Source organism: Martes martes, assembly GCF_963455335.1.
Source record: "Martes martes genome assembly, chromosome: 9".
In the NCBI taxonomy this organism is placed as follows: Eukaryota; Metazoa; Chordata; class Mammalia; order Carnivora; family Mustelidae; genus Martes; species Martes martes.
The window spans coordinates 40,292,796-40,305,353 of record NC_137896.1 but is presented as its reverse complement, the minus strand read 5'-3'; the positions used below and the strand labels follow the sequence as shown (position 1 = coordinate 40,305,353).

The 12,558-nt window shown below is 44.9% G+C and overlaps 1 protein-coding gene across 2 annotated transcripts in view; it reads left to right on the top strand.

Annotated features, from left to right (window-relative positions):
* The window catches only part of KIF16B (kinesin family member 16B), a 283,672-nt gene that overhangs the window by 154,326 nt on the left and 116,788 nt on the right, over positions 1 to 12,558 (top strand). For both annotated transcript variants that reach the window (XM_080813104.1, XM_080813105.1), the window contains exons 16-17: positions 3,197 to 3,279; positions 4,718 to 4,806. In XM_080813104.1, the coding sequence (XP_080669230.1) occupies positions 3,197 to 3,279; positions 4,718 to 4,806 (172 nt within the window). The remainder of the gene's footprint in view (positions 1 to 3,196; positions 3,280 to 4,717; positions 4,807 to 12,558) is intronic.

The following is a 12,558-nucleotide window of genomic DNA, read 5'->3' as shown; positions in this document are numbered from 1 at the left end:
TAATTATTGCAAGCCAAACCCAGGAGCATCTCCTTCACCTCCCTTGTCCCCATATGTAGCCCATCATGGAGTCCTCGTGATCCTGTCTCCCAAATGTCTTCCTGACTTGTTTATTTTCCTCTTTCCCTCCTCTCCAGTCCAGGGCTGAACCACTGTTTCCTTTGACCTGGACACTTGCAGTTGCCTCGTACCTTGTTTATCTTCATCTATTCCTGCCCTCTTTGGTTCCTTCTTTAAATGGTTGAAGGAATGAACTTTCTACAACTCTCATCTCATCATGCAATGCTGCTGCACAAAGCCCTTCACTGTCTTCCTCTGAAGCTACATGGAATAAAAGTTGCTTTACTATATCTTGAAAGAGTCTATGTAGTCTGTTCCCTCAAGCTTCATCATGTGTACTGTTCTTCCCTGTTTCCTCTGCTGTAAGCACTTAACTGTCTTCTAGGCTCTCAGCTTCACCACCACCACCACTGCCGTCATCTTTAACTGCCAGAGGACCTGTACATATTGTACTCCCTCGTGCACGCTGCTTCATCCTCAGAGCTTGTCTTGAGCACCACTTCCCACCTCCCTCAGGGCCTCTGTCCCTAATCTCCGCTATAATCAGCCTTCTTATGGGCTCTTTGAGCCCTGGGCAGGGGATCTTCCTTCAGTTGTAGCTTTGCATTTGATTGTGGAGTTTTTTTTTATTATTCACCTCTCCCTCCTACAAGGGCAAGGCATGTGTATGACTCTGTAGCATGTGGTCCGGTTCTTGCGGTGCTTGTTGAATGAATGAATGAAGGAAGGAATTAACAGCAGCATAAGGTAAAAATGAAGCAAATGTTTTAAGTCACTAGGTTTGTTGAGTAAAGGAATCTAATGAAATAGAAGCCAGCCTTAACAGAACCTCTTCTTATATGCCAGGCAGTTTGTGCACCTTATTTAAATGGAAACAAGGAATGGTCATAGGTAGTTTTGTTTTCTTTTATAACTCTTACAGGGATTTTTATGTATATTTCATGCAAATACATGGGTGGCAAGATTATTTTCAGTGATTTAATATGATATGAAATATGTCTCTGAAATACCATTCTCTTTTTCCATTAACATATTTTAGCAATTTTCAACCTGCATGGCTAGGCATTTGATTAAAAGGAAAAAAAAGAATTGGATTAAATGTAATTAACACACTGAATGTGATTGCCTTATTAATCTCTAATTTCACTTTGAGAGCATTAAATATACGTATATCCTAGACATGGCTGCTTAACTTTTGACATCTTTGTATGCCACCCAGTTCTGAGCCGTGGTCATGAGAGGCATGGAAAGCACCTTTCTTAATTATGGCCGTGGTGCCTTTCCATAATTGGAAAATATACTAATGCAGTTTTACATGAGGGGAGATACATAGATTGTAAATTGGTTAGTATACACTGCTGTCCATCTAAGTCTTCTAAAAGCTGTGCTCTTCTTTCCATATTGACTCCATTTCCACTAAATGATGATAACCACCACAACCGACCCTTTAATTGCTCCCTGGGGTTATGATCTAAACCCCTTCGGTTTTAGCCATGTTGAATTTGAAATTCCTTTGAAAACATGAAGGCATATGTTGAGTAAGCAGGTGGATTACTGGTCTGAAGCCCTAAAGTAGCTCCCTAGGGCTATGATATTACTTGCAGGGTCCAGGTGGAAATAGTAGCTAAGGGCAGAGATTGATACCTTTGGTCACCGAGAGGTCACGTCCCCTGTCTAAAGGAGGCAGCCTTCAGCAGCCCAGGGGTTTTTGCCAAGAGGCAATAAGATCTACTGTACCGTACCTTCTAGGTTTTGAAGAGAAATCAGAAAGAAACTCAGAGCTTTATGTGAAAACTGCAGATTTTTGCCTGTTGGCAGCTAGTAATTTCAGTTTTTAAAAGTTTCATGGGGCACACAAAACATCTGTGAGCTGGAGATTTTCTCTGGCCATCAGTTTATGACTTTTGGTGCACATTCCCCATGGTCCTTGTGGTGTGTTTCTCTGTCATCTGTCCAGTATCTATTCTTGCTGCTGTTTCTGATGCCCTGTGTTTTGGGTGGACTTGACTCCCTCCTCTCCCCAAACATGACAGGGCTGTTCTCCTGCTAAGGTTTAGCCCTTCCCCATGGTTACCCCAAACTGGAACCATCTTCCCTGTCCTCTAGCTGCCATGTGAGACCCAGCTTTGCTGTGTCCCCACCTACAGCAGCCTTGCGTGCATCACTTACATGCTCAACACCTCTGCCATCTTGTGTGGTACACTTCAGTGCGTGTGTGTTCTGTTTTACAAATAAGTTGCATTCTTTTTCTGGGCAAAGATTGATCATGGGGCTATCTTTCTGGGGTGTGGGAGACTCTCAGATATGGATGGGACCAGAGAACGCTTCCCTTACTTAGGTGCCTCCAGTGACTAGGAGCTCACTGCCTTCCATGGCTGCCGGGCCAGCTCTGAACAGTTCTTAGCCATAGAAAGTGTTTGTTTGCTTATTTGCTTACTCATGCTGAAATGTTCCCTCCACCTAACATTTTTGTTGCCTTTGGTTTTTACATTGAATTCTTTTACCTCTTCTGTATTTTCCAAACAAGCAAGACCCCGGTCAATCAAAGGGAGCCTTCCTCATATGTCTGATGTGGCCATCTAAATTTTAAGAGGGTTTTAACAAGAAGCAGTGTTTCCACATGGAAACAGACCCTACATGTACACAAGTTCTTTCCTGTTACGTTCTGAAGTTGATTTTAGTAGTGGTTCCTGGACTCCGCTGATTTCGCCATGTTTTTCTTTGAAAGCACTTTCCTTTGGGATCTCTTCTTTTGTTGGCATTAATAAAGATTTCCCAAGTTTGTGACCATATGCTTTGCTTGGTATTACAGCATCACTTTGCAGAATGTGTTTCTTTTTTTCTTCTCAAAATCAAGAGTATAATTATCTGGATATTAAGTTTTAAATCTTGTAATATAATGCTGGAATCCATTACTTCTGTCTTGGTAACATAAGTATTGTGACACTTGGCTGTAAAAATAAGAATATTTACAGATTTAAAATTGGCTTATGTAAGCAGACTTTGGAGACTAAGGCTTTCCCTTATTATTACTGTTTTATATAGCACACTGGAAATTACATTTCAACTATAAAATTCCACAATATGATGTTGTCAACCAACCAAGTTGCTTACTTGTGTTTTTGTATGTTCTTAGGTGCTGTGATACTATTGGGAAGAACCAATATGTTTCGCTTTAACCACCCTAAGGAGGCTGCCAAGCTCAGGGAGAAGAGGAAGGTGAGGAGCCTAAAATCTCCAGGAGCCAACTCTGATCCTGGTGGGCCTGGGGCTTGATTTTGATCTACTGGAGTCTGGAACCGGAAAGTCATTCTGTAGCGTGCACTGATTTTAGGGAGCTGTTGCTCATTGGATGATTGGTTGATTGAGTAGGACAGCAAGCTGGTGAAGTCCAGAGAAGGAGAAATGGCTCCTTCTAGACCCTTCTCTTCACCCCTCCAGCCCCCAAAGGAGCTAGGCATTGTTTTTGCATTAAGTAGAGAGTGACTTCCACATATGAGGATCTGTTTTAGGAATTAACCCAATATCAGAATCACTTTCATTCAAAAGGTGGCTCACTTTTTATTTTCAGCCACAGCGAATTGGACTTTTGGTTGGGGTGTGAAGCAGAGAGGGGGTAAGTTTAGGACAGCTGTTGGATAGAGACACCTGGAGGGCACTTGAAGTACTGGGCGGGGGAGTTGGGTGGAGGACCTGAGAGAGAGGGGGAGATGAGAGAGAAATCTGTATGGGGACACTGTACTGTCCTCAGGCCGAAGAAAGTAGAGACTACAGCTAACGTTTCTAGGAGCCGGGCACTGTATGAAACTTCTACACGTATTGCACTGCTTTATCTGCCCAGTGGCTGTTCCTATCCCCATGTCACAGATGATCAAGATAAGCAACTGAGACTCACTTGTTCCCTCACCAGCAAGTGGTGAACCTGTGCTGCAGCCCTGACGTGCTGACCTTTAGTGTTTGCCCTAAACACTAAACTCACCCCTGAGTCATATAGCCCCCTGCATCTCTACCTCCTTTCGTGAGGGCTGCCCGAGGGCGCCAGTGCCTTTGATGGGAAATAAAAAAGCTGCAAACCCCAGCCTTCTCTGGGGCTGCCAGTGAAGCCTCTTATCTGTTCCGGCCCAGGGTCTCCTTGGAGGGTCCCCTTTGGTTCACAGTTGCAGAGGGCGAGAGGGAGGAAAATACATTTGCCAGTATCTTTCCTTGGAAGCAAACAGGTTAAGCTCCTCCTTTTTGGGTCTTCCTTCCCCTCTACCTCCTCACCTTTCTCCCTCAGTACACGTAGTGAGTGCTGCTGAGAACAGGACACGGCTCCTGCCAGCAATGAGGGTGACCCTTCCCACCACTTCAATGTGGTGTGGTCGCGGAGAGCCCCATGGTGGTACAGGTCCTGGCTAGCTTCGCCAGTCTGGACGTGTTGGGGCCCCGGGGGCCCTGCTGGGCTTAGCCGAGGCTTGGGTCTGAGTGGCATCCATTGCCTGGCTCTCCGTGATGTGCCGTCCTGGGATAGACCAGTTACGGCGTGTGCTAATGGAGGGTGGGGGTGTGTGTGGGTGTGTGCACCTCATTGCTTCTCACCAGGTGAAAGCAGCGAGTCCAGGGCGCCGGCCCTCTCTTCCCCACTGAGGTAACCGCTCTGCCCTGTGTCTGCTCTTAGAGTGGCCTTCTGTCCTCCTTCAGCTTGTCCATGACTGACCTCTCCAAGTCCTGTGAAAACCTGTCCGCGGTCATGTTGTATAACCCGGGGTAAGTGAACGGCAGCGCCTCCTTCCCTGTGACTGTCACTGGTGTGTTTATTGTGCCAGCCCCACTCGAGTCACTCAATAAAAGTGAGGCTACTGCAGCCGCACCTCCATAGCAGATCAACCTTTGTCATTTTCCACATCGCTTGCCAGCGCTTGCTCTGTATGTACATAATTGTACTTCACTGTAATCATGACATAAATGGGATTGTGTATTTGGATTTTTTTGCTTCACATCATAAGAATCATTAGTGAGGACTGTTACAGGCTTTGTTACCACTCTTGTCATTGTCTCATATTTTAGAATCGGCTCTCTTGGTTACTCAGTGCATGATCTCCTGGTCTTAGGCACTTTCATCTCGTTTTGTAAACTTCCTGTCATAACAGACAACTTTGACTTTTAGGGCATTGGGGAGTACAAGAATTTACACTCACTACTTGCAGGCCCTGGGGGGACCCCTGAGGACACCAACGATGGTGTTTTAGATGGACTTTGTGGCTGGGTGACCTTGGGCGGCCTGCTTGGCTGATGTGGTGACAGTGAAAATACCTAAGAACAGGGAACTGGAAGAAAGGACGTTGGGGACTTTTCCAGTTTCATGAGGCCCCATAATTTTATCTCTCCTGCAGCGAGAATTTCCTAGAAAGCGGCGGAGGTAAATGCCATAGCTAACTAAGTGAAATAAAACAGACAACAACGTCTTCTAGGATTGTCCTGTACCGAGGAGTGGCTGTGTGTCTGGCACGGCACTCAGCCTCTCACATCCATTGTCTCATAATCCTCACCTTGACTCTGTCCCGGTTTGACATGTGGAGAGTTTAACCCGGCTTGCCAGCCTGTGGTCTCACAGTTAGAGCCGTGATATGAGTCTATGCTACTGATTCCCGGCCCAGGCAGTGACCGTGTCACTATCTGCCTTCTCCAGCCGGGGTCGTATCCAAACCTGGGGCCAGTTCCTGCCCAACCCCACCTCAGCTCAATGGACATTGAGCCAGGATGAGCCGCGGGCATCCCTCCTTAGCTCAAGTCCCTTCCATGGTTTGTGGAAAACAGGTGTACCTGCAAGGAACACCTTCATTGTCACAGGAGTTTACAACTGGGAGGGACCTTTGATTATGTTTCTGGATTCCTGATTTTATAGGCAAGCTGAAGCCCAGGTTGGACAACTTGCTTGAGCCAAAACAAATAGACAAACAAAAAACCCAAAGGGGAAAAAAACCAGCCCCCAGTTAGTGCAATATTGTGACTGCAGGCTCCTGGGCCTCTCCCTCCCTCCAGAACTCATGCAAGCACAGGCCATGGTTAACTGCCTTTGTCTGTACGGGTCAGCTCTCGCATGTGGCTACAGCGCTCTTGAGAGTGGCGCTCTTCCAATAAACTGGTCTTGAATAAGCCCTGTTGAGAAAGCCCTCTGAGTGCCTGGGTTCTCCATGTTTTGGAAGGCATGTTTTGTCAGAGGTCCTTGATCCCTTGCAGTCTGAGCAGCTGCCCATTACTGTGGCCGAGGTGGAGTCATTCATATCCTCACTGTGTTCAGTATCATATGCAGGGCTTTAGCATTAATTTCAGTGTGAGGAGTCCTATCCCGTCTGTGCAATACTGTTTGATGGAACATTCTGGAATGTGTAGCATGCTTGCTTGGAATCACCTCCCCACCCTGGACCCGCCTCCAGTCCTGGAATCCAGCTACTAGCTTCACTGTCCTCGATCCTGGTGCCTTTTACTTTGAAACCATTTGGAAATGCTAACATGGCTTTTCAGTGTCTTTGAAAACCTAAAAATTGACCTGCTGTCAGCTCACCTCTTGGAGACCCAGGGTCACCAACTGTGAGCCCCTCTCTCCCTTGCATTTACAGACGGGAGCCAAATCCTTTCTTTTTCTCCTCCAAACATAGGTGGAAGTGTACGTAGTCCTCTTCAAAGTGATGCCACTTTGGGTGGTTTGCTGGTTTTTAAGTTACAACAGTTTTTCTCAATGTTTATAAAAGGTAGTTTAGAGTATCTAATTTTTCATCTTCAGAACTTTACAGTGACTTTCCATGGTCTAAAAAAATAAAATCCCACTCCCTAACTGTGTCACTCAGGGCCCCCACTGTGTGCGCTGTCCTCTCAGCACGTCCGTTTGCGTGCTCTGGATTCCTGCCATTTCAGGGACCCTTTCCATTGTTCAGACTTCCCTGGACTGGCCATGCCTTTGGGCCTTGTCTTTTGCCAGTTGCGGAGCCTGGCATGCATTCTCAGACGCACATACTTGTCCTCTAAAGCACAGTACCCAGGCCAGCTCCTCTGGAAGCTGTCATCCAGTCAAGAATCAATCTTCCTTCCTGACTGTACGTTCCTCCATTTTTATCATCCTGGTTTTGGTCTTCTGTGTAAAGGACACTCATCAATCAACATGTCTTTTCTGTGTGCCTTCTGGGGGGGTGGGGCAGGGCTCTAGCCCAGGGGCACAGTTGCCAGCAGCCCCTACAGGGTCCCTTTACAGCTGGCCAGAGGAGAGAGGCAGTCACAGGTAATTTACAAGTAAGTGCAGAAAGGGAAAAGGAAATGAAATGTCTTGAGCAGTATTTGATGGCATGATCAGGGAGGGCTTTCTGAGGAGGGGACATTTAATCTAAGGCACTGAAACCCCAGAAAGGTGGCGAGGGGAGAGTAGCTTGGATCTGGGTGGTAGCCTTAGAGATGGAACGTGGTAAAGTCAAGAATTATGCCCAGGTTTCAGATGTAAATAGCTGGGCAGATGGTGTGTCCATTCCTGAGATGGGGAGGTGGGGAAGGCCAGCGTGGGCCGGCATGTGCACAAGGATTGGCTTGTGTGAGTGTCTTTCCTATTTGACTGGAAGTTTTTCGAGGTCAAAGGCTTGTCATATTAATTTCTGTGTTTTAAAGTGTCATTCACATAACATGCTTAGTAAATGTTTAGCAAACAGATTAAGAGTGAAATTTTAGTAGGATACACAGATCCATCTGGGAAAGGTTTTTCACCAATTTCTCTGGGCATGGATGTTCCATATAGTGGAAAATGGCTTATTCTGTAAAGGAATGTGTTTTTGTCACATGGGTCAATTCCTAACTGACACTGCAGTTATTTGAATAATCTCAAGGTCACGTTCAAGGTCCTCGAGCAGAAAAATGAGAAGATGGTCTCGTGATGAAATTAATTAGACCACGGCAATCAGAGAATTCAAGTGAGAGCAGCATCTCTGTTAGATTGCCTTGCAGTTGGCTGAGGAGGTGGTTCTAGGTGCATTTGATGCTGCCGTTCAGAGGCACATTTTGTCTCTGCTACCCCTGCAGTACTCATTTGTAAAAATTCAAATTAAAATTACTCCATACTTCACCAGCCTGACTTCATGCTCCCTGACGTCTAGCCCCCCTCAACTTGCCACCTGCTATAGAGAATGATTGCCCATGAATTAAAACATAATTGGAGAAAAATTTCCTACTCTGATTTATGGGTGTCACGAGGTGTCTGCTCCAGCATCTTGACAAAATGAGGCAGAATTAAAGGATCGCCGTGTTGTTTATACCTTTTTTGAGGTTACAGGTGTAAATATTCTTGGCCTAAATTAAGTACCACGCGGTAAACTGGAAGACCATTGAAAGAAACATGTTTGCTACTTGGGCCCTGGCTACATGGTTATTTAAATCTAGTAATAAGCTGTTTGGACACAAAAGCATGTTAGTTTCTCAGGATGGAAAAGTGGCACTGAGATGCTTTCACAGATCAGCATGTACTTATTGAGAGTCTTCTTTGTGGAGAACCTTTACGTGTCAGATGCGTGTTCTCTCTGCCTGGGAGAACCGGCGCATGCCCGTGAACCCATTCCGAGCCAAGGCCAGGCAGTATGTGATTCAGGGTGGAGAGTGGTGGTGTAAATAGCCCACCCTGGGGAAGTCTAGGAAGGGATCCTCTTCATGGAGCGCCTTCTAATGTGTTGGGTAACTTAGAAGGTGAGAGACTTGCAGAGACTCTTTCTTCACGTGGAGATCACCTCCAGCCAGCATTGTGGAATCTGAGTCCTAAGCCTAGTTCACAGGAACCCTTTTGTCCTCAACCCAAATGTCCCTATCATAACATTTCCCCCAGTTTCTACCTTGTTCAGCCTACTCTCAATGCCATAGCCACACCCAGCCTGGAATAAATAGCCAGAGCCCATCTCCGGAGAAGGGTGGAATGGGAAGGGGCTAGCGGGGGTTATAAGGATCCTAAGTGAATATCAGCTGGAAGCCCCTGGTCTTTCTTCTCTGTAGTTGAGGACATGACACTGTTGGAGGTAGTACTGCCTCACTTGGAGGACAAAGTGGGGAAGAATATTAACCAAAGAGTTGGCCTAGACCACCACCCCTTAGGAATCCAAATCACTCCCCTCAGTTCTTCTGGAGAATTCTCTCCATGTATCATGTTTTTATAAATCCTGATTAGCATGTCCAGAACAAATGACCGTGATGAAGATATGTGGCCCCAAATGTGATGGAGAATTATTTTCTATATACTTGTAAGCATTTGGTAGCTCATTTTCTTACTCTGTTTTACATTGTGACAACATACACTTAACATAAAATTTACTGCCTTACCCATCATTAAGTGTACAGTCCAGTAGTGTTAAGTGCATTCACGCTATCGTGCCAGCCAATCTCCAGAACTCTTTATTCTATAAAATGGAAACTCTGTGCCCATTAAAACAATAGCTCCCATTCCCTCTGTCTCCCAAGCCTGGGGAATCACCATTTTAGTTTCTGTTTCAGAAATTTGACTACCTTAGGTACTTTACATAAGTAGACTCCGACAGCATTTGTCTTTTTGTGAGTGGCCTATTTCGCTGAGCATAATGTCTTCAAAGTTCATCCCTGTTGTAGCCTGTGTCAGAACTTCCTCCTTCCTTTTTAAGGCTGAATCACATTCCATTGTATGTATACACCACATCTGGTTTATTTATTCATCTGTTTATGGACACTTGGATTGCTTCTATCCTTTGCCTGTTGTGGATAATGGTGACATCAACATGGGTGTACAAATATCTGTTTGACAACCTGAGGGTTTTGAAGTGGGGGGGGTGGGAGGTTGGGGGAACCAGGTGGTGGGTATTAGGGAGGGCACGTATTGCATGGAGCACTGGGTGTGGTGCAAAAAACAATGAATACTGTTATGCTGAAAATAAAAAAAAAAAAAAGAAAAAAATAGGTGAAATGCTTAGACTAGTACCTGGCACAAAGTGACTCAATAAATTATATTACTAATACAGAAAAAAAAAAAAAGAAATACACGTTTCCCCCATAATACTAAAGAGACTTCAATACATCATATTCAACAATGCTTAGTGCCCCTGGATAGATTGACAAGAAATAATGAACTTAGTATTATGCCTCTATCAGAAAGGATGAAAACCCAACTTTTGTATCAACATGGATGGGACTGGAAGGGATTATCTGAGTGAAATAAGTCAAGCAGAGGGAGTCAATTATCATATGGTTTCATTTACTTGTGGAGCGTAACAAGTAACACGGAGAACATGGGGAGATGGAGAGGAGAAGGGAGCTGGGGGAAAATCAGGGGGAGATGAGGCATGAGAGACTATGGATTCTGAGAAACAAACTGAGGGTTCTGGAGGGGAGAGGGGTAGGGCGATGGGTGAACCTCTTGGTGGTTTTAAGAGCATGTATTGCACGGAGCACTGGGTGTGGTGCATAAACAATGAATTCTGCAACACTGAAAAGAAATTTTTAAAAAATCATTGTTGTATACCTGAAACTAATGTAACATTGTGTGTCAACTACAGTTCAATAGAAAAATAATCCTGCCAAAAAAACCCCACAAAAAACAAAAAACAAAACAAAAAAAAACAAAAACAAATATCTGTTTGAGTCCCTGCTTTCAGTTCTTTGGGGAATATACCCAGAAGTGGAATTGTTGGGTCGTACGGTTCATCTGTTTTTAGTTGTTTGAGAAACTGCCATCCTGTTTTCCACAGCACCTGTACCATTTTACGTTCCCACCAACAGCACCCAAGGGTTCCAGTTTCTCCACATCATAGCCAACACTTGTTTTCTGGTGTGTGTGTGTGTGTGTGTTTGTTTTAATAATAGCCATCCTAATGAGTATGAGGGGTATAGCACTGTGGGTTTTTTTTTTTTTTTTCATTCTTTTTTTCCTTCCATTTTTTTCCAGAATGTCCAATCTAGAAAATACTGTCTGGAAATAAAGAAGGAAGATCTCAAAATTCAGTTTCCCTTCCCCCCAAAAGTATAGTAAATAAATGATGAACATAAATCTAACATGGATTGACTTCCTGATGACCTCTCTCAAGCACTGCCAAGTTCATTTTAATCAGCTCATTGATGGTAGGCATCCAAGTAGCTTTTCTAGCCAAGGAGAGAGATTGGTCATCTTTGCATTGAGAGGGGTCACTCTGGCAGTGGAGTAACAGGGACACCAGGGAAGCTACAGGAAGGATGCAGAGGCAAGGGCTTGAACTGAGATAGCAGTCAAAGTTACCTAAATGAAGAGATGGGCTCCAGAGCCGTTTGGGACAGGAAGTCTTAAAGCCTAGCTGATAAATTGGATGTGGGAAATAAAGAGATTGCCTTCTTTTTTCTGCCTTAGGCAATTGGTTGGGGGGTGTGTGGTACCCAGCAGAAGTATACATGCATGGGAAGGAAGAGCAAGTTGTCAGGAGGCAGGGAGAATAATGAGCACAACCTTGAAACACTGGGCCCCAGGCTTTGAACTCTCTCCTGTAAGTGACTGTGCATTTGAGTACTCTGTCAGCCACCGTGTACCCCCTGGGCAAAGCTGGAGTCCGTGTGGCCTGTCAAAACCTCAGGAGGAAGGCGGTTTCCCCTGTTGAGTGAAATCAATGTTCATAAGTTCTGCCACTTTTTCCTCATCCATTTAGCTACTGTTTGAGGGCCCATCATTTGTCCAGCCCTGTACTGGGACTCCGGTGAGTAAGACAGTTTGGTGCTCAGTCACCTTGGAGCATGATGGATTGCACAGGCAAGACCTTGGTAAAAAGCCTATCAGAAATCTGGACACCAGGAGCAATTGTCTTTGCACATGCCAAACTAGGATTCCTGGAGTGCCTTGAAATTAGGGAAAGCTGTGCAGTGCCGCCCAGAGCTGTCCCCCCGCAGTGTGCTGCATCTCACTGCAGCAAGTCCTAGTCACAGAATTCTCTGATCAGCAGGTGGCCAAGCCCAGTGATTAGCGCAGAGTATCGTGTCCTGTGTCTCATCAGCTCTCCAGAAGTACTACTCAGCCATTAAAAAAGAGGAAAATTCTGCCATTGTGACAACACAGATGGACCTTGAGGGCATTACATATGCTAAGGGAAATCAGAAAGAGAAAGACAAATACCTATGATTTCACTTATATGTAGAATCTAAAGAAATGAATCAACCAAAGCAAAACAAAACAACCCAAGCTCATAGATGCAGAGAACAGATTGGTCGTTGCCAGAGGGGAGGAGGGTGAAGTGGGTGAAGGTGGCCAAAAGGTACAAACTCCCAGTTACAAAATAAATAATGTAATACATAGTAGCATAGAGCGTGGTGACTTTGGTTAATATTGTACAGCTTATTTCAAAGTCTCTAAGTCGATATGAAAAGGTCTCATCACAAGAAGAGATTTTTTGGTAACTATGGTGATGGATGGTAACTAGACTTAATTGTGGTGATCATTTTGTAGTGTCTACAAATATAGAATCACATGTTTACCTGAAGCTGATATGCTATATGTCAGTTATATCTCAGTTT